The sequence below is a fragment of the Eriocheir sinensis genome, unplaced genomic scaffold, assembly GCF_024679095.1.
Source record: "Eriocheir sinensis breed Jianghai 21 unplaced genomic scaffold, ASM2467909v1 Scaffold14, whole genome shotgun sequence".
NCBI lineage: Eukaryota > Metazoa > Arthropoda > Malacostraca > Decapoda > Varunidae > Eriocheir > Eriocheir sinensis.
In genome coordinates this window covers 1627501-1649811 of record NW_026110739.1, presented here as the reverse complement: position 1 = coordinate 1649811, position 22311 = coordinate 1627501, and the positions used below count along the sequence as shown (strand labels likewise).

Sequence of the window (22311 nt, the reverse complement as noted above, 5' to 3'; positions counted from 1 at the left end):
CGGCGTCACATTAGCTTCTTTCCATAGGCTGGGTACATAGCCAGTATTTACCGACATCTTAAAGATGTCGGTTAGTGGGTCACTGAGTACATGACCTAATTCCTTTAATACCCTCAGAAATATCCCGTCAGGACCTGGCGACTTATTCTTCTTAAGCTTATCTATCTCATCCTGAACTACTTGCCTGGTAATGATTATATCCCTCAATTTATCGCCATCCCCGCCCTCGTACACCTGAACCCTTTTCGTAATAGTCGTTCGATCCTCTTGTGTGAATACTGAAAGGAAGTAGTCGTTCAGCAATGTGCTCATATTTTCGTAATTTTCTACTAGCTCCCCTGGGTTTGTTTTCAGCGGTCCAATTTTCTCCCTTGTTTTTGTTCTATACATCTGAAAGAAGCCCTTAGGATTACTTTTCGCCTCATTTGCTACTTTGATCTCATAGTTCCTTTTTGCTATCCTGGTGTTTTTCTTCACTAATCTAGATAGTTCGACATACCGGCCCCTGAGATGTGTTTCACCATTCTTTATTTTCTGATAAATTCCCTTCTTTAACCCAATCTCGTGTTTTAGTCCACGAGTCATCCACTTAGGATCATTGTTTTCTTTTCTAAGTGTTCGCTGTGGTATATGCTGTCCTTGCCCCTCTACTATTACTCTAACTAAATTATTGTAAGACATTTCTACCTGGTTCTCCTGGCTCTCCAGCCCACAGTTCTGGCCCTCATGAATCCCTAAGTTATCCCAGTTTACCCCTTCAAGATGTCTTCGAAGCCCCTAGTAATTTGCTCTTCTAAAATCTGGCACTAACACTGGGTTTGGTTCGCGGGTTACCGCCCAGTCTAAGCTAAAACGAACCGTTCTGTGGTCACTATTTCCTAACTCTCCGCCCACCTCCAACTCATGTAGCAAGTTTCCATTATTAGTTAGGACTAAGTCTAATATGTTATATCCTCTGGTAGGCTCAGTAACTACCTGCTTAAGGAAATTATCTTGTATAATTTCAAAAAAATCCTCGGCTTCCAGGTCACCCACTAGGTCTTCCCATCTGTATTCCTATAATTAAGGTCCCTCATTACGCAAACATTTTTACTCATACTCGCCCTGCCAATCTCCTGTAGTAATATATTCGTGTCCTGCCTGTTAAGGTTGGGTGACCTGTACAGAACTCCAAGAGTTATTTTTTCTTTCCCTTTGTAAACGTCCACCCAAACTGATCCTGAATCCATGTTAGTTTTGACTGAATTGTTAACTAAACATTTCAGTTAATATTTAACATATAGCTCAGCTCCAGCTCCCTTTCTGCCCCTTCTGTCTTTGTGAAACATCTGATAACCCGTTATTTCAAATTCCGATCTAAAATTTCTATTGGCAGTGTCTATCCATGTCTCAGTGATCGCTATTGTGTCAAAATTTTCTGAACAAGCTTCACCCCTTAGTAAGTCTATCTTGTTTCTGAGGCTCCTGCTGTTAGCATAGAAGATTCTTAGCCCGCCCTCTGTTACTCCCCTATAATTACTTCTGAGCTGCCTGGTTGTATTATTAGCTAGATGTCCTCTCCCATTACTCCTCCCATTGTTCCCATTACTCCTTCCCCCTTCGCCTATACTAAAAAATCCCTCAGGGCACCAAGTGCTCGCTCAAGGGAGTCAGAGAGAGCCTCAACACCCTTGAACGTCAAGTGTATCCCGTCACGGGTGTAGAGGGCGTCGTTGCCAAAGAAGAGGTCCCAATTGTCGACGAACAGCCACCCTTTGCGCTCGCAGTGCACACATACAAGGCCACGCCACCACAGAGTATACATACACAGACACACATACAAGGCCACGCCACCACAGAGTATACATACACAGACACACATACAAGGCCACGCCACCACAGAGTATACATACACAGACACACATACAAGGCCACGCCACCACAGAGTATACACACACAGACACACATACAAGGCCACGCCACCACAGAGTATACACACACAGACACACATACAAGGCCACGCCACCACAGAGTATACACACACAGACACACACACACACACACACACACACACACACACACACACATACAAGGCCACGCCACAACAGAGTATACACACACACACACACACACACACACACACACACACACACACACACACACACACACACACACACACACACACACACACACACACACACACACACACGCAACCAGGAAGGAAACACACACACACACACACACACACACACACACACACACACACACACACACACACACACACACACACACACACACACACACACACACACACACACACACACACACACACACACACACACACACACACACACACACACACACACACACACACACACACACACACACACACACACACACACACACACACACACACACACACACAAGGCCACGCCACCTGGGAGTAAACACACACACACACACACACACACACACACACACACACACACACACACACACACACACACACACACACACACACACACACACGGCCACGCCACCTGGGAGTAAACATAAGAACATAAGAACATAAGAACGTAAGGAGTCTGCAAGAGGCCGGTTGGCCTATACAAGGCTATTCCTGTACACTCAACCCCACCTTACCTCACCATCTATGGCTTTATCTAACGTCTTCTTGAATGTATCTACGGTATTGGCACCCACAACATGGCCCCCAAGCCTGTTCCATTCGTCCACCACTCTATTGGTGAACCAATTCTTGCCTATGTCTTTGTTGAATCTGAAATTGTCTAACTTAAAACCATTGCCACGCGTCCTACCTGGTTCTTTAACTATCAAAATCTTATTGACATCCCCTTTATTAAAGCCCTTATCCATTTACAGACTTCGATCAAGTCTCCTCGCAACCTTCGCCTTTCTAGAGAGTGTAGATTTAAATGCTTCAGCCTGTCTTCATAAGGCAAGTTTCTCACCCCCTGAATCATCTTTGTTATCCTCCTCTGTACAGATTCTAACATCTTGATATCCATTCTATAGTAGGGGGACCAGAACAGACACATACACATTCACGGAAGTAGTGGCTTACGCCCGTCGCCCAAGGCAGCGACATTAAGACGTGTTTGGATGCGGGCTGCTCCACGTGTGTTTTCCCACTTGTTATAACGCAGAGTGGAGAAACAGTGAATGTGGCTGTCGTTATGTTCGTTAGTTTCATATTTACAGGTGAGGAAAATACCATTAGTGTGTAGTAGTATCTGATGCATCAACAGAATAGGTCCAAAAATAGCCTACTGCTGGCTAACACACTCTCCGCGCTCACCCGACTAATTTGAGTACATTGTGGACTCAAGGGGAGACTGGGGTGTAAAGATCGATTTCTCAAAATCCGTCTCGGAAGAAGAAAGCGCCGAGAAATGCTCGCGGTTGGCTTGGCTGGCAGCAGCGTGGCGAGGGGGCGTGGCTGCGTGAATCCCCTGCCCCACAGGCCCCGATTCCTACCAGAGGGCGGTGGCGGAGGATGAAGTCCCTGGTAATCATGAAAACGTACCTACGCCCTGGAGGGCTGAGAGTCACCGTGCCGGTGTACCAGCGTCTGGCTATTAGTGGATTGCTCGAGAGGTGCACGGCTGAGACTCAGAATGCCAATGAGTCCCTGCACTCTGTCATTTGGACATATTTGACAAAGACAACGATGTTCGGGACATAAAGAGTGCAATTTGCAGTGGCGCAGGCAGTGACACACTTCACCGAGGGGCGTGTGATCTCGCACGCGGAAGGTTTGGTGATGTAGGCTTGCGAGTGGCCACCCGACGGGACACAAAGAGAGTGCCAGCGATGAACATCACAGAGGGCAAGAAAGAGGAGAGAAGGCAGAAAACGCACAAGAAACTAGAAGAGGAAGAACGAAGGAAGAGAGAGGAGGGTGTGACATTTGTCGCAGTAACCCTTGCGTGCTAGGAGAGAGGTAACACTGGGGGACTGGGAAGCACCCACTGCTGGTAAAACAACACCCAGCGGCGGGGTACTTTGCACGAACCCGGCAAAGGTGCGAGGACAGAGAAGCAGCTGGTGCCAGGTTGCATGGCTGCTGCCCCTGTGCTAAGTAAACGCACATACTCGTATATTTGTACACTTACTTACTGAAGGTTGATGATTATTTTTGGTGCGCTCATTCACATTATATTCATTAGTGAAAACTGCATTTTGGACCAGCCACAAGGGAGATGTATCGACTGGAAACTTTGAGCCCTTTTTCTCGAAAATATTTTTTAAGGTAAAATATTGAAGAAAATCAAATATTGATACGCTTTGCTTGGGGCGTGAGGTGAATGATCAATCTGTAGAGGAGAACAAACGTATGAAGCAACAATACCAAGTATGTGATACACGGGTAAGCGGCGGCGTAAAAGGTCCATTTCGGCCACTGTGTGCCATTGTTGCTACATTAAAACACTGAAAACACCGGGACAGTATGCTGCGTGTGATATGAATGGCTTCATAGATTTATTTCTACGCCTTTTGACTATAAACAAGCAAAGACCAATCTCTTTTGGTCGAGCTTTCAAAGCGAACCTTTCCGCATGACGTCATAACGTGACGTGGATTATTCATATTCAGTTCATACTCACGAGGAATAAAGATACTCAAAAGGCATATAAACTCCCCTAGCCTAAACTTGTAAATCGCTACCGTTTCTTTTGGCAAGTTTCCCCATAAGAAAACCGTTTATATTTACATTTTTCCTGTGGTCATTGCAACTTGTTCCAAGGTGAGAAAACACGCACGAGGCGGCGTGCGTCTGAACGCGTGCCTGTGTTGCTGACCTGGGCGACGCGTGATAACAATAGAAAATAGGACTCTGCCCGCTATCATTTATATTGACGAAACATATATCGGAGGGAGAAACTTGACTTAGTAAGCAAGTTTTGGTTCACATTCACATCAGCGCTGCGCCATATCCTCCAAGACGTCGGCAACCCTGGACTTCCATCTTCCTCTGTCCCTCGCAGCCCAGATGAGCTGCCCACATGTCACCCCTCGCGCCAGCTTCACCAATCCATCCATATATTATACTCCTGGTCTTCCTCTTCCTCTTCTTCCCTCCACCATTCCAGTCATAATCAAATTCTCCAGTCCTTCTCTCCTCATGCATGGCCGAAAAACATCCGCCGTCTTCCTCTCACCGACCTCATCAAGGCCCTCGTCTCTCCCGCCACCTCCAGCACTGCTTCATTCGTCCTTCTTGCCGTCCATGGGATCCTCATCATTCTCCTCCACAACCACATCTCCACCGCCTCTGGTCTCCTCACCGTCTCCACTGACAGAGTCCAGCTCTCCACACCGGGGCTGGTACACCTGTATGACATTGTTGTCCATTGGAGTTCCACGTAACTTCACCAACATTATTCTGTCTGATACCGCCCAGTAACCTTCGAGACTACCAACCACTTCTTCAAGCAGCATTACTCCAACTCCCCTCTCGTGCCTGTCTCCTCCCGAATAAACAAATTGACTCTTTTCTTATTGTACTTCTCCACTTCCCGGCCACTCCACTTCACTAACTCCTAAGGCACTTATAGTCAACCTTATCATTTCATGGTGCGCATTAATCTAGTTTTCCCGCCTGATACAAAGTTCGCAGGTTCCACGCTGCAATCTCCCACCTCTTTCTTTGTTTGCCGACAGTCACTTGATGACGGACAGGTTTCTCCTGCCGCACACGACCTCCCTCACCGGACGACCGCAGCTGTCTGATGACTGCTGCTCCCGTAACGCCGTTGCTGTTATTCAGTATTTACACTAACTGGTAATTATTTCAAATAAAACCACGTATTCGAACATCGCATATTCATCCAATCAGCTGGTAGGAAACTCAGCGAGCGAAAAGGGCACCTCTTCGGCCAAGTGCATTTGAGTCTCGATAAAAGAGATATACTATAGGCCGATGCTCTACATCTCTCCTAACCAAAGACTCTCCCAACCGGAATTACGGGGCTTAGGGCCGGATGCCACAGCACGCTTAACCTTTTACCAAGGATTGAGGGGGGCTCGGAAACACAGTTTCTCCGCCTGGCAGCTCGACACAATCTCCCAAACACTTGTCCCCTGTTCCACCGCTTGCTCGTCGCCTGCCCATTAGCAGTGCGGGAGTTTATTTATTTTTTTGTGTGTGTTCGGCCAGTCACACCGGTAGACTATCTTGGCGGGGCCTGCTGCTCGGCAAGTGTTTATAGTGGTGCCATCTTGTTTTGAGTCATGCTGCCTCCCGGAACTCATCTTTGCTCCTCCGTATAGAGTGTCGCTAGGTTGATAGGTAGCCTTTAGGACAGCATTTAGGTAGTTTTAAGACGCTCGGCGATAATTGAAAATTTTCAGCTCGTAGCAGCGGGTCGGACAATGTTTATATTATATGCAATTTCTCAAACCTTATGGCCAATAAAGATATCAATATCAATCTCTCTCTCTCTCTCTCTCTCTCTCTCTCTCTCTCTCTCTCTCTCTCTCTCTCTCTCTCTCTCTCTCTCTCTCTCTCTCTCTCTCTCTCTCTCTCTCTCTCTCTCTCTCTCTCTCTCTCTCTCTCTCTCTCTTGTGCAGAAGGGACAACGAAGGTGGCGGGGCATGCCGCACCGGACATAACCTCACAGGACATAACCTCCCCGGACATAACCTCACCGGACATAACCCCCCCGGACATAACCTTACCGGACATAACCTCACCGGACATAACCTCCCCGGACATAACCTTACCGGACATAACCTCACCGGACATAACCTCCCCGGACATAACCTTACCGGACATAACCTCACCGGACATAACCTCACCGGACATAACCTCACCGGACATAACCTCACCGGACATAACCTCACCGGACATAACCTCACCGGACATAACCTCACCGGACATAACCTCACAGGACATAACCTCACCGGACATAACCTCCCCGGACATAACCTCACCGGACATAATCTCACCGGACATAACCTCACCTGACATAATCTCACCGGACACAACCTAACCGGATATAACCTCACAGGACATAACCTCACCGGACATAACCTCACCGGACATAACCTCACCGGACATAACCTCCCCGGACATAACCTCACCGGACATAACCTCACCGGACACAACCTAACCGGATATAACCTCACAGGACATAACCTCACCGGACATAACCTCACCGGACATAACCTCACCGGACATAACCTCACCGGACATAACCTCACCGGACATAACCTCACCGGACATAACCTCACCGGACATAATCTCACCGGACATAACCTCACCGGACATAACCTCACCGGACATAACCTCACCGGACATAACCTCACCGGACATAACCTCACCGGACATAACCTCACCGGACATAACCTCACCGGACATAACCTCACCGGACATAACCTCACCGGACATAACCTCACCGGACATAACCTCACCGGACATAACCTCACCGGACATAACCTCACCGGACATAACCTCCCCGGACATAACCTCACCGGACATAACCTCACCGGACATAACCTCCCCGGACATAATCTCACCGGACATAACCTCACCGGACATAACCTCCCCGGACATAACTTCACCGGACATAAACACACCGAGTAAGTGCAAAACAACACGAAAAAATAACCGAACCTAACTCGGTGAGCTCGTTGAATTTTTTTTCCCTTTCCATTTACCCGACAAGATTATGCCCGGCGAGTTTTTCTCCGCGCCCCGGCAGCATGAGCCATGCAGGAGTCACACATCGCGGCAGCCACTACACATAATGCACACCTGCGCCACCTACAGGCTGGGCTCGTCTAAGAGGCCCTCAAGAGAGTCTACCGGCGGTATAGGCGACGCCGAAAAAAAAAAAGCAGTCGGGTGATGAGGGACTACGACTCACCTGCTCCAGCCGCCGCCGCTCCTCGGGTTTTATGCGGTTCAGAAGATGAACGTCGGAGTAGATGCTGGTTCCCAGGTGCTTGACCAGCAGCTCGGCCATGCCCTTGTGGCCCTCCTCCAGCGCGGTGGCCAAGGCACTGGCCCCCCTATCCCCGCTGAGGAAGGACCACGCGCCGGCCCGGTGCAGGAAGGCCGCGGTCACGGGACACTTGGCGTGCACAGCCTCCACCATGAGGGCGCTGAGTGCCTTCGGGTTGTCCTTGGGCCACGCGGCCTGCCAAGGGGTATCACCCTCGATAGTCTTCAGGATGCTGTCAATGCCCTCTGTAATCCTGTCGTCAATGCCCTTTATAAAGAGACGACGGCGTTCCTCACTCTGCCTGCTGGAGTCCAAGCGGCCACGTTCCGCCCTTAGCCGACACAAGTAGTTCTGTGGGGAGAGAGAGTGTGGGTCAGGGACACGTGCTGGCGAATGTTGTGACAGCTGTGAACGGAACAAGAAACTCCTCCTCTCCCACAAGTCTTCCTCACCCTGCCCTCACCTTCCCTCGCTGGTGCCCGTCGTCAGGAATGATAATGGTCACAATTTTACTAAACAGTCACATCCATGCCCGGCATAACGCTGGAATGACTGCCGATGAAGTCATAAATGCACTCCGATCTAAGTGATAAAATGACAAAGCTCACTGAAAAGATAATTTACATCTTAAAATACTAAGGAAAACAAACAAGAAAAGAAGATACTCAGTTTCCATATCTACATACGTATGCTATGACCCTACACAGCATGGGGTTGTCCTCATTAACTCGAAGATGACGAACGTCGCTCAAATTATGGCGGTGGAGTCAGATAAAAAATATTAGGTAAATGCAGAACCCCGTTGCCTAGCTAAATTAAACGGATGGCAGATAACGAGAGCTTACAATTAGCGAAAGAACAAATCCTGCTTGTCAACACTACTAACATTTCACAAGGCCCTTTCCTCAGTTGGCGAGATAAACAAGTCAAAGGACATTGGTAATATATGTAGCTTTGTAAAAGGCGTTTGGTTGATATCCACAACATAGGGAACATAAGATTTCAAGCTACTAAGTATCGAGGTTGACGCACACAACAGGACTGTACCGTGGCTGAGAGACAGGCAGCAATGGGTGATCAATAACTGAGAGGTCTCGCACTAACGGCTCCCTCGAGGTGCAGGGGGGACCTGACTGAGGAACCAGGAAGGACGCGAGTAGAGGCTGTAGAGGCGGATGGCTGAAGGAAAGGGGAAGACAACCAACGCTGCTCCCGCTTTGTTGGAACTGATGAACCTCGTGAAGCTTAAAAAAACATACGATGTCTAGTCCTTCGAAGCAAGTGCAAACACACTCATATGAGCTGAACACACACACACACACACACACACACACACACACACACACACACACACACACACACACACACACACACACACACACACACACACACACACACACACACCTGAACATGACAGAGCCACATAAGAGTGACCGCACACTCTTCCTGGACTGTCTTCCTCAATCAAGCTTTCGCCGTCGCTCGTCGCCGAGCCATTCGAAGGAGCCCGCACATCGATGAGCAGGCCGTCCTCTTCTGCCTCCATACCCGGCCTGTGTTTGGCCAGGAGTTCCTTCGGCGGGGGTGGCAGCGACGGAGCTATCGATTTTAACTTGAGCCCTTGGGCGCGATTCAGGACTTCCACGAGACCGCGCTGGTGCCACATCACTCTATTACTCTCCTCAGAGAGGGAGGTCTCTCCTCTCTCTCTCTCTCTCTCTCTCTCTCTCTCTCTCTCTCTCTCTCTCTCTCTCTCTCTCTCTCTCTCTCTCTCTCTCTCTCTCTCTCTCTCTCTCTCTCTCTCTCTCTCTCTCTCTCTCTCTCTCTCTCTCTCTCTCTCTCTCTCTCTCTCTCTCTTTTGCATAGCTGTGCAGGGCGCGAGAGTGAGATCTGCTTGAGTAGTCAATTGTGGCGGAACGCTGAATGGTGCGGCCTGGTGCCTGTTGCCAAGGTCACTTAGGCGGCATCGTTGCATGAGCAACGTTGCCAAGTGATATATAAGGTTTACTGAGTCGTTGTCTTTCCCTCAAATTCCAAGCCATTCATAACACCATGCAGTCGTATTATGAATATATATATTTTCCATAAATACATAACGTACAGACTAACAGTGAGACAGATCGCCATGCGCACGACGATATCTGACTGACATACACCGGCGACAAGCGGACTGGCAGCGAAAGCTGTCAGCGCTGTCAGTCAGTAGCTTCTTGAGTGCTTAACCTAAAAAGCACAGACTCCAGCTGCTCGATAACACCTGTGGTGGCGTGACGTCTTAACGCGTCAGGCCGCAGCCGCCGAGCGTCAGGCAGTGTTGGCTGCAGACGTGACGGATGTCCATGCCAACGCTGCCTCAGATTTCTGAAGCTCCCAGCGTTCCTTTCTGCCACCTCCCCGGCGACGGATCAACAGACTGGCACGATCGACTCCCGTGAACAACACCGCGGGGCGCTGCCACATCCGTGTTGAAACGTCTTCTGCAGGAGTGCAGCCGTCCGGCCGAAGGGAGCCAGTGTGCTTGATAAGTCGCAGTGGCTCGTCCATGCAGCGGTGGGCGGTGGTGTGCACACAGGAGCAGTGCACTCTTCGGGGGATCATCACCCTGGGGAACACCGTGAGGTTGTAGCAGGCGGCGGGGGTTGGGGCGCGCCGCTTTTCCTCCACCCCCTCGCCGGCAATCTCGTCCCGGCCAGAGGGTGTTCTCACGGATCGCGACAAGCGTTGATTCTCCTTCCTCATCGTGAAGAGTTTCTGCGTTGATTGACAACGTCGCCGGCGTCCTGCTCCAGTATTCTGTTGAGCCAGCTCCTCAGGTGTGCTCGAGGAGTTCTCCCGCCGGCGGGCAGTGCCAGAGGCTGGCGCGCTCCAGGCCGCTGAGAGGACAAAGGGAAGTTATTGTGCCGCAGGGGATTTATTTTGGGAGCGAGCACCCGGAGGTGGACGGAGGAGGTGTGTCGGCTGTTGTTAGTTCAGTCAATATGATGACGGACCTAGACACAGTCTGAACAGTACTGAGTCGTATGTCACTGAACTCCGAAAAACAATGTTTTCTCGCTGTAAAAAATATAAAAGAATTCATCCATTCATTTTTTATTGTGCGGTAAATGTACAATGTCAGCCAAATAAAAAGACAAATGTGAAAACCGCATCATCTTCAAATTCGTCATATCTAGTGAAATTGTTAGTACTAAGTATGCAGACAATGTGCAAAAAACACAGAACAATGTCATATAACGAGCACTGAAGTCTGGTCTGGCTGCTTTGAAATCACACAGCCACTCCTTTTTTTTTTTTTTTACAACAGAGGAGTCAGTTCAAGGTCATAAAAAAAGGTAACAAATGTGAAAAAAAGCCCGCTACTCACTGCTCCTATAGAGAGTTAAAGGAGTGGCCGAAAGATAGGTCAATTTCGGGAGGAGAGGTGTCCTGATATCCTCCTCTTGAAAGAGTTCAAGTAGTAGGCAGGAGGAAATACAGATGAAGGAAGATTGTTCCAGAGTTTACCAGCGTGTGGGATGAAAGAGTGAAGATGCTGGTTAACTCTTGCGTAAGGGATTTGGACAGTAAAGGGATGAGCTTGAGCAGAAAGTCGTGTGTTGCGAGGCCGCGGGAGGGGGGGAATCCTGCAGTCTTTCCACATCAACTACAGTCAGTGCCCAGTTTTCGAAATGTACGGAATTGAGTCTTATATCACTGGACTCAGAAATATCTTTCCACTTAAAAAAAAAAAAAAAAATAGCAAGGAATTCATGTATTCACACACTTTTTTTTTTTTTATATATATTTAGAGCAAATGTAATATATCAGAAAAAAGTACATGAATGAAAACCATATCATCTTCAACACTGTCATGCACTGTGACGCTATTCTACTTTATTTCATAGGCAGTGTGCAGAAAATAACATTTACTCAGTACTAAGGTCTGGCTTCTCAGAATTGCCACATCCGCCCCTGCAATTCCTACACCTCAGATTACAAACAATGCCCAGCGTTCGACAAGTACAGATAGTTGTTTTGCATCCACTTACTTCCATATCTAATACTTTTGGGGGAATATTCTTTAGTACAAACCCCTCACATGTCTTTATTGGTTCTAAAACACCATTTCTGAATCCCCACCCATAGTCTAGAACACTTGAGCCTGAAATGCCTTTCCACTCTAAGATGTGGTAATACACTCTTAAACTATGATGTTGACATGCATCACCAGTAGGTGGTAAAAACTCTGGTTTGGTGCACACATGATTGCTGGCAACCTTATCTAGGAATGCAATCCTACGTAGCCTGCTTATGCCTCCAACATGGGCTTTTTTAGAATGTTTATGGACCTCATTAAGTGTCTCCTATTGTCCTTAAAGACTGTGCTTCCGTGCTGACACCCTGCCTGGTCAAACTCTTTCGTCTCTGTTTTTCAACATCTACCTTTCCTTCCTGTTGGAAGTACGTCCTCGTACAGCCTGTACCTAAGAAGGGTGACCGATCCAGTCCCTCAAACTACCTTGCTATGGAAACTACCGCCTTATAGCTTTACTTTCGTGTATTTCTAAAGCTATTGAATCAATCTTTAATCAGAAGATTATTAAGCATCTATCCACTTCTGACCTTCTATCTGATCACCAGTATGGGTTCCTCAAGGGGCGTTCTACTGTACTGGTGATCTTCTTGCTTTCTTAACTGACTCCTGGTCATCCTCTCTTAGCCGATTAAGTGAAACTTTTGCTGTTGCCATTGACATATCAAAAGCCTTCGACAGAGTCTGGCGCAAATCTTTGCTTTCTAGACTACCCTCCAACGGAGTATATCCCTCTCTGTACTTTTATCTCCAGTTTCCTTTCCGGCCGTTCTATCTCTGCGGTGGTAGACGGTCCCTGTTCTTCCCCTAAACCCATCAACAGAGGTGTCCTACAGGGCTCTGTCCTATCTCCCACACTCTTTATGTTATTTATGAATGGTCTTCTTCCCATAACAAACTATCCTATCCAGTCGTACGCAGATGACTCTACTCTGCGTTATTCAACTCATTTCAACAGAAGACCCTCCCAACAGGAATTACAAGACTCCAGAGTGGAGGCTGCAGGACGCTTAATTAACATCAGACCTTGCTCTCATTTCTGATATGTGGTAAGAGGAACTTGGTGTCCTTCAACGACTAAAAACTCATTTTCTTCACCTATCCACTCCACACAATCTTCCAAACACCTATACCTTATTTTTCGGCAACATTCAGCTGTCACCTTCTTCTACACTAAGCATCCTCGGTCTATCCTTAACTCGTAATAATAACTGGAAACTTTACATTTCGTCTATTAATAAATCAGCTTCCTTCTGGTTATGCGTTGTAGTTCGTCTTAGCCAGTTCTTCTCCCCCACACAGATGCTATCCTTATACAAGAGTCTCGTCCGCCCTCGTATGGAGTATGCATCTCAAGTGTAGGGGGTTCCACACACACACCTCTCTTTGACAGAATGGAGTCTAAAGCTCTTCGTTTCATCAACTCCCCTCCTCCTACGCAGTCTCCTACCTCTTAAATTCCGCCGTAGTGTTGCATCTCTCTCTATCTTCTACCGATATTTTCATGCTGACTGCTCTTCTGAACTTGCTACTGCATGCCTCCCCCCCTCCTGTGGCCCCGCTTCACTCGACTTTCTACTCTTGCTCACCCCTATACTGTCCATATCCCTTATGGAAGAGTTAATCTGCATCTTCACTCTTTCAAGAGAGGAGTTTCGAGACACCTCTTCTCCTGAAATTGACCTCTCTTTTGGCCTCTTGTTCTGCTTTCTGTTGCTGGAGTAGCGCTAGGCGGGCTTTTTTATTGCTACTTTGTTTGAGCGCCCTTGAGTTGTCTCCCTTACTGTAGAAAAACAACAACATCGCAGCAGTTTCTCCAGCTGCTATAATTTCTTTCTTTGAAACTGACCCAGGGTTTCTATTGAACACATCTGCATTTTTCTGCATGTAAAAGCCTTTCTGAACTGTACAAGACTTGCATCTTTTCCAGTACCATATGGTGTGGATGTAGCGTCACAGCACGGTGCAGCATGAAGGAACAGAATATTGTTACCGATATCTTCACCAAGACTTTTCCTGGTTTCCTCAGTATTCCACGTGTTTGGACGCCTGAACTCGGCTTTTGGTTCAGGGCTAGTGTACAGCCTATGTGGCAAGTGTTTTGCGTGATAACACGAAAGCACAAGTAAATCCGTATCTTCACCAACGAGTGCTGCTTCTCGAGTTGTCGCCCTCTCGATGGCAGTTCGTACAATGAGCAGACCTGCATCTGTCTCTGCGTGAAGCGCTTCTACTCCTGGCCTCCCCAGCCTACCTCTTAGCAGGTTAATGAATTCCTCTTTGTTCTTGCTATGTGCTAAAAGTCTTTCTTTCTTTGGCCAAGTCCCCTTCAAGCTTCACCTCACTGCCCACTCGTCCACCTGTACGCCGTCGGTGGACATCATCCCTCGTACTCGCACCTCCTTCGTATCCATCAAACACAAACGTACCCTTCTCATATTTTCTAGTTACATACTCCACATACATATCACATAGCCGATCGTATGTTCTACCCCTGGGGATAATAATCTTGCAATCAGTGAAGAACCATCTACAACATGGGTAACATCTTTACTTGTTAGGCCTGCCTTGCAATGCACCTGTGAGACCTTCTGAATATCTGCTGCGAACCCAGACTTCTTAGACTCCCGCAGCAGATGAGCATGCTCATGGACACGTGCACAGCTCATGCTCATGCAGCAGCTATCAGGCGCCGGAACAGAAGCTGCGGGTCTGCACGCACTTCACCTTCATCTGTCTGTTCACAGGAGCTGTCAGTCATCAACACTAATTGTTCTTTTTCTTAAATGAGAATTCAGAGATTTGTTTTCCCTCCATTCCTTCAATAATGTTTTGCCCTACAGTTCCTGCCTCATCAACATTAACACCTTTGTTAGCAACAACACCTGTAGTCATGCTTCTCAGGTTAGGGTTAGGTTAGGTTCTTCCAAAAACACAACTGATTGCTGTACATCGCAGTAATCTCTCTCCATTCCTGCGCGCAGGGCGTGCAAGGATCCGAATTGCTCTTCGGGATTCTCTAACCCCCTCCCTCTGGTGAGGCCTCCCACGGCCCTTATGCTTCTCATCAGCATCTGTTTCAAGGTGACATCTCTCCAGAGTCCTGCCCAAAATCTATCACTCCGCCTAACAGAATGAAAACCCTTCATGAAATGATTATACACACTTGGATTGTTATAAGAACATAAGAACATAAGGACGTGGGAGTCTGCAAGAAGACGGTAGGCCTGTACAAGGCAGTTCCTTTGAACTTAAGCTCCCGTGTATCTAACCCCACCTAATATCGCTGTCCATGAGTTTATCTAGTCTATTTTTGAATGTGACAATTGTATTGTCACTCACCACATGACTGCTAAGCCTATTCCACTTATCCACAACCCTGTTAGTAAACCAATTTTTGCCTATGTCCCTGTTGAATCTGAATTTTTCCAGTTTAAACCCAATACTTCGTGTCCTACCCGGTTCTCTTACCAACAAAACCTTATGAATGTCTCCCTTATTAAAGCCCTTCATCCATTTATAAACCTCGACCATGTCTCCACGCACCCTTCCCCTTTCTAGAGAATGCAAGTTTAACTGTTTGAGTCTTTCCTCGTATGGCAAGTTTCTCAACCCCTGAATCATCTTAGTCTTCCTCCTCTGCACCGATTCTAACATTTTGATATCCATTCTATAGTAAGGTGACCAGAACTGAACCGCATAGTCAAGATGAGGTCTAACTAATGCTAAATATAACTAATGCTAAATACAGTTCCCTTCAGTAAAGCGTAGGCCATCGCTGCGGGCTCAGCCCCCTATTTACTATGACAGGCGACATCTGCCACCCCCTACCTCTGATGAAAGCTGTCACTCTGCTGTGATTGGTTAAACACCCAAATCTCTCTCTCTCTCTCTCTCTCTCTCTCTCTCTCTCTCTCTCTCTCTCTCTCTCTCTCTCTCTCTCTCTCTCTCTCTCTCTCTCTCTCTCTCTCTCTCTCTCTCTCTCTCTCTCTCTCTCTCTCTCTCTCTCTCTCTCTCTCTCTCTCTCTCACACACACACACACACACACACACACACACACACACACACACACACACACACACACACACACACACACACACACACACACACACACACAGATACTCTCTCTCTCTCTCTCTCTCTCTCTCTCTCTCTCTCTCTCTCTCTCTCTCTCTCTCTCTCTCTCTCTCTCTCTCTCACTCTCTCTCTCTCTCTCTCTCTCTCTCTCTCTCTCTCTCTCTCTCTCTCTCTCTCTCTCTCTCTCTCTCTCTCTCTCTCTCCCCTCTCCAGTAGGACAGCGAAGGAAGTACTCACGGCTTTGAGGGTGGCGAGCACCCCGGAGGTCACATCGGGGCTCTGCCAGGCATCCTGCAGAAGGCAGGCAGGAAGCATCGCGCCGCTCGCCAGCAGCAGGTTGACCGTTCGGCAGCGGTCAAGAATCACGGCCAGTCTGAGAGGGGAGTTGACGTCACTGGCGATGGGCTCGATGGGGACACCCATACACAGCAGGCGGGACACCTTCTGCACGTTGTCGCCTTGAATGATGAGAGTAAACAGCTCGTTCTGCAGCTCCTCCGGCGACGAAGGAGACTGGGGAGGAAGAGGCGCCGTGAGGCTGACACACCGCAGGAGAGAGCGGGGCTGTGGGGCTGACACCACATGGGAGGAAGAGAGTGAAGGGCTGTGAGGCTGACACCACATGGGAGGGAGGGAGAGAAGGGCTGTGAGGCTGACACCACATGGAAGTGAGGGAGGGAAGGGCTGTGGAGCTGACACCACATGGGAGTGAGGGAGGGAAGCGCCGTACGGCTGACACCACATGGGAGGGATTGAGAAAAGGGCTGTGGTGATGAAACCACATGGAGGAAGGGAGGGAAGGGCTGTGGGGCTGACAACACATGGGAGGGAGGGAGGGAAGTTCTGTGGTGATGACACCACGTGGGAGGGAGGGAGAGAAGGGCTGTGGGGCTGACAAAACATGGGAGGGAGCGAGGGAAGGCTGTGGGCCTGACACCACATGGGAGGGAGGAGGGAAGGGCTGTGGGGCTGACACCACATGGGAGGGAGGGAGGGAAGGGCTGGGGCGGACACCACATGGGAGGGAGGGAGCGAAGGGCTGTGGGGCTGACACCACATGGGAGGGAGGGAGGAAAGGCTGTGCTGATACCACATGGGAGGGAGGAGGAAGGGCTGTGGGGCTGACACCACATGGGAGGGAGGGAGGGAAGGGCTGTGGGGCTGACACCACATGGGAGGGAGGGAGGGAAGGGCTGTGGGGCTGACACCACATGGGAGGGAGGGAAGGGCTGTGGGGCTGATACCACATGGGAGGGAGGGAGGGACGGGCTGCAGTGATGACGACACATGGGAGGAAGGGAGGAAGGGCTGTGGGGCTGACACCACATGGGAGGGAGGGAGGGAAGGGCTGTGGGGCTGACACCACATGGGAGGGAGGGAGGGAAGGGCTGTGGGGCTGACACCACATGGGAGGGAGGGAGGGAAGGGCTGTGGGGCTGACACCACATGGGAGGGAGGGAGGGAAGGGCTGGGGTGATGACACCCCATGCGAGGAAGGGTGGGAAGGGCTGTGGGGCTGACAACACTTGGGTGGTAGGTTGTGAAGGGCTGTGGTGATGACACCACATGGGAGGGAGGGAGGGAAGGGCTGTGGGGCTGACACCACATGGGAGGGAGGGAAGGGCTGTGGGGCTGACACCACATGGGAGGGATGGAAGGGCTGTGGGGCTGACACCACCTGGGAGGGAGGTAGGAAGGGCTGTGGTGATGACACCACATGGGAGTGAATGAGGGAAAGGCTGTGGGGCTGACACCACATGGGAGGGAGGGAGGAAAGGGCTGTGGGGCTGACACCACATGGGAGGGAGGAAGGGAAGGGCTGTGGGGCTGACACTACATGGGAGAGAGGTAGGAAGGGCTGTGAGGCTGACACCACATGGGAGGAAGAGGTGGAAGGGCTGTGGGGCTGACACCACATGGGAGGGAGGGAGGGAAGGGCTGTGGGGCTGACACCACATGGGAGGGAGAGAGGGAAGGGCTATGGGGCTGACACCACATGGGAGGGAGGAAGGGAAGGGCTGTGGGGCTGACACTACATGGGAGAGAGGTAGGAAGGGCTGTGAGGCTGACACCACATGGGATGGAGGGAGGGAAGGGCTGTGGGGCTGACACTACATGGGAGAGAGGTAGGAAGGGCTGTGGGGCTGACACCACATGGGAGGGAGGGAGGGAAGGGCTGTGGGGCTGACACCACATGGGAGGGAGAGAGGGAAGGGCTGTGGGGCTGACACCACATGGGAGGGAGAGGTGGAAGGGCTGTGGGGCTGACACCACATGGGAGGGAGGGAGGGAGGGGCTGTGGTGCTGACACCACATGGGAGGGAGAGGTGGAAGGGCTGTGGGGCTGACACCACATGGGAGGGAGAGGTGGAAGGGCTGTGGTGCTGACACCACAGTGGAGGGAGGGAGGAAGGGCTGTGATGACACCACATGGGAGGAGGAGGGAAGGGCTGTGGGGCTGACACCACATGGGAGGGAGGGAGGAAGGGCTGTGGGGCTGACACCACATGGGAGGGAGGAAGGGCTGTGGGGCTGACACCACATGGGAGGGAGGGAAGGGCTGTGGTGATGACACCACATGGGAGGGAGAGGTGGAAGGGCTGTGGGGCTGACACAACATGAGAGGGAGGGAGGGAAGGGCTGTGGTGATGACACTACATGGGAGGGAGGGAAGGGCTGTGGTGCTGACACCACATGGGAGGAAGAGGTGGAAGGGCTGTGGTGATGACACCACATGGGAGGGAGGGAGTGAAGGGCTGTGGTGATGACACCACATGGGAGGGAGGGAGTGAAGGGCTGTGGTGATGACACCACATGGGAGGGAGGGAGGGAAGGGCTGTGGTGATGACACCACATGGGAGGGAGGGAGGGAAGGGCTGTGGGGCTGACACCACATGGGAGGGAGGAAGGGAAGCGCTGTACGGCTGACACTACATGGGAGGTAGGGAGGGAAGGGCTGTGGGGCTGACACCACATGGGAGGGAGGGAGGGAAGGGCTGTGGGGCTGATACCACGTGGGAGGGAAGGAGGGAAGGGCTGTGGGGGTGACACCACATGGGAGGGAGAGAGGGAAGGGCTGTGGTGATGACACCACATGGGAGGGAGGGAGGGAAGGGCTGTGGGGGTGACACCACATGGGAGGGAGAGAGGGAAGCGCTGTGAGGCTGACACCACATGGGAAGGAGGGAAGGAAGTACTGTGGTGCTGACACCACATGGGATGGAAGGGAGGGAATTGCTGTGGTGCTGACACCACATGGGAGGGAGGGAGGGAAGGGCTGTGGTGATGACACCACATCGGATTGAGGGAGGGAAGGGCTGTGGTGATGACACCACATGGGAGGGAGGGAGGGAAGGGCTGTGGTTATGACACCACATGATAGTGAAGGAGGGAATGGCTGTGGTGATGACACCACATGGGAGGAAGGGAGGTAAGGGCTGTGGTGCTGACACAACATGGGAGGGAGGGAAGGGCTGTGGTGCTGACACCACATGGGAGGGGGGATGGGAAGGGCTGTGGTGCTGACACCACATGGGAGGGAAGGAGGGAATTGCTGTGGTGCTGACACCACATGGGAGGGAGGAAGGGGAGGGCGGTGGTGATGACACCACATCGGATTGAGGGAGGGAAGGGCTGTGGTGATGACACCACATGGGATGGACGGAGGGAAGGGCTGTGGTGCTGACACCACAGGGGAGGGAGGGAGGGAATTGCTGTGGTGCTGACACCACATGGGAGGGAGGGAGGGAAGGGCTGTGGGGCTGACACCACATGGGAGGGAGGGAAGGGCTGTGCTGACACCACATGGGAGGGAGGAGGAAGGGCTGTGGGCTGACACCACATGGGAGGGAGGAGGGAAGGGCTGTGGGGCTGACACCACATGGGAGGAAGGGAGGAAGGGCTGGGGCTGACACCACATGTGAGGGAGGAGGGAATGGCTGTGGGGCTGACACCACTTGGGTGTGTGGGAGGGAAGGGCTGTGGGGCTGACACCACATGGGAGGGCGGGAGGGAAGGGCTGTGGTGATGACACCACATGGGAGTAAGGGAGGGAAGGGCTGTGGTGATGACACCACATGTGAGGGAGGGTGGGAAAGGCTGTGGTGGTGACACCACATGGGAGGGAGGGAGGGAAGGGCTGTGGGGCTGACACCACATGGGAGGGAGGGAGGGAAGGGCTGTGGTGATGACACCACATGGGAGGGAGGGAGGGAAGGGCTGTGGTGATGACACAAGTATTACTACTATTACTACTACTACTACTAATACTAATACAACTACTACTACTATTACTATTACTACTACTACTACTACTTCTACTACTACTACTAGTACGACTACTACTACTAATACTAATACTAATACTAATAGTACTAGTATTAGTATTACTCCTGAGCGATGATCCTGTTGATGAGTGACCTGGTAAGGCTGATGGAGTATTGGTTCTCATTAGCCAGCTTCTCAGCGTTGGTGATCCCCATCCCACCCTGTCTTGGGGGAGGTGCTAGCAAATCCCTATCCTCCTCCCCCAAAGCTTGAGATTTCACCAGCGCCGGCAAGAATACATTCTTGACGGCACTTTCCAGTGGTCGGAGGAGTGGACTGATGCCGGGGATGGTGCGCTTCAGGAACGTACACCGATGTTGGATGCCGTGGGTGTACGCTGAATAGGCAGCGTGTGGCTCAGTCTTGGCAATGGCAGACAAAGCTTCTATTTCCTTCTCCCATTCAGCTACTTTGTCTCCCACGTATTCCTTTTTATATACCTCCGTCCCGATCACTGCACCTAAGTGTCGTTGTCCGTCTTTTGTCACAATGACGCCACTTCCTCTAAAAGTTTCTGCGGCATGATCATAATGTTCAGGTTTGACAATAAGAACAGATTTGGTGGCGTTAGGGATGTATCCTATCTCAGGGCCGGCGGTGTTCACAGTGTCCCACCTCTCTTTTAAGTCTGAGATTTTACCAGCACCTGAGAGGTCATCCGCATAAGCCACCTGTTTCACCCGTGTTTCTGCGAACGCGATTTCATTTTGGAGGACTGATAGGCCCAGGGCGTACATAGCCATGGCTATTGGGTCACCTTGTGTTGTTCCCTCAGATGATTTTAACACTTTCACTTTTCCACTGTGGCTATTTATGTATAAGTCAGTCGGGTATGTATAGGTATTTTCGACATACATAGCTAAGCTAGGGCACTTGGTTTTAATGTTGTGTATCATAGTCTTTCTATTTATTGTGTTGAAGGCATTTTTGGCGTCAACAAAGCACTACTTCGCACTCCACGTAGTCGAATATCTCCCGCATGGCATGGACTGCTGCTTCTCCTCCTGCCTGCTGCCTTGCACAAACTTGGAGGTTCCCTGCTGCCATTCTCACATCTTCTTTGACGACAGCCATGATGCATTTGCCTGATGCGCAAACCTCCCGACTCCTATAGGCCTGCATCCCGGCCTCTTGTCCAGGAGAATGAGGCGGCATGCCGTCAGGGCGTCCACATAGTGGCAGCTGGAGGAGGCGAGTTTTCTTGCCAGTGCTGCAATGGTGTTGCACAAGTCACCAGCTGCATTGCCAAAGTTGGCGCTGCTCAGCAAGCTTCGCCATCCCCGTGCATCAAGTCCTGAGGGCCCCGTGCTGCCACGAGTCTGGAGGGCCTTCTTCCACACCATCTCTACTGTTATCCTTTCGTATATAACTGGATTCTGTGGTTGGTGACATCCTGCCAGTCTCAGTCCCTTCAGGTCACTCGGTGGAGGATGTTTTTCCTTGAGTTGATTGATCGTGTCCCTGGTGAGTGGAAGCACACCCCGTGTGGAGTTTAATGACAAGGCTCGTGTTGCAGACGCAACATTGCCTTGTCGCATTTTGTCTGCAAACTTCCGGGCCCTGTCTTCTGTGGAGGTGTTGTTTTGTTGGGGTCAGGGGAGCCTCTCCTGTATGGCTCTGGCTTCTCCAAGGAGGGCATCTAACTCGTTAGTTTGCCACCGGGCAACTCGCCTTCGTAATGCCTCGATATTTTCGGCTTGTTTGGTTTTTGGGTGTGCTTTTTGGAGGAAGTGATGGGGGAGAGTGAATACAATTTTCAGGGATAAGGGCGCCAGTGGTGTGTTCTGGATATAGTTATTTAACAGGGCGACAATTTCTTTGATGATAAATGTCGTGGCTCCACATCTGGGTGGTTCAAAAAGATTGCTTGCAGACCGCCCAACAAC

General features: G+C 50.5%; 1 protein-coding gene across 1 annotated transcript in view; it reads right to left on the bottom strand.

Moving 5' to 3' along the window:
- Positions 1–7658: 7658 nt before the first annotated feature.
- LOC126989982 (uncharacterized) overlaps positions 7659–22311 on the bottom strand; it is a 19502-nt gene continuing 4849 nt past the window's right edge. The window contains exons 2-3 of the mRNA XM_050848577.1: positions 16337–16612; positions 7659–8300 (exon numbers count right to left, since the gene is read on the bottom strand). Of these exons, the coding sequence (XP_050704534.1) occupies positions 7797–8300; positions 16337–16612 (780 nt within the window). The 3' untranslated portion in view covers positions 7659–7796. The remainder of the gene's footprint in view (positions 8301–16336; positions 16613–22311) is intronic.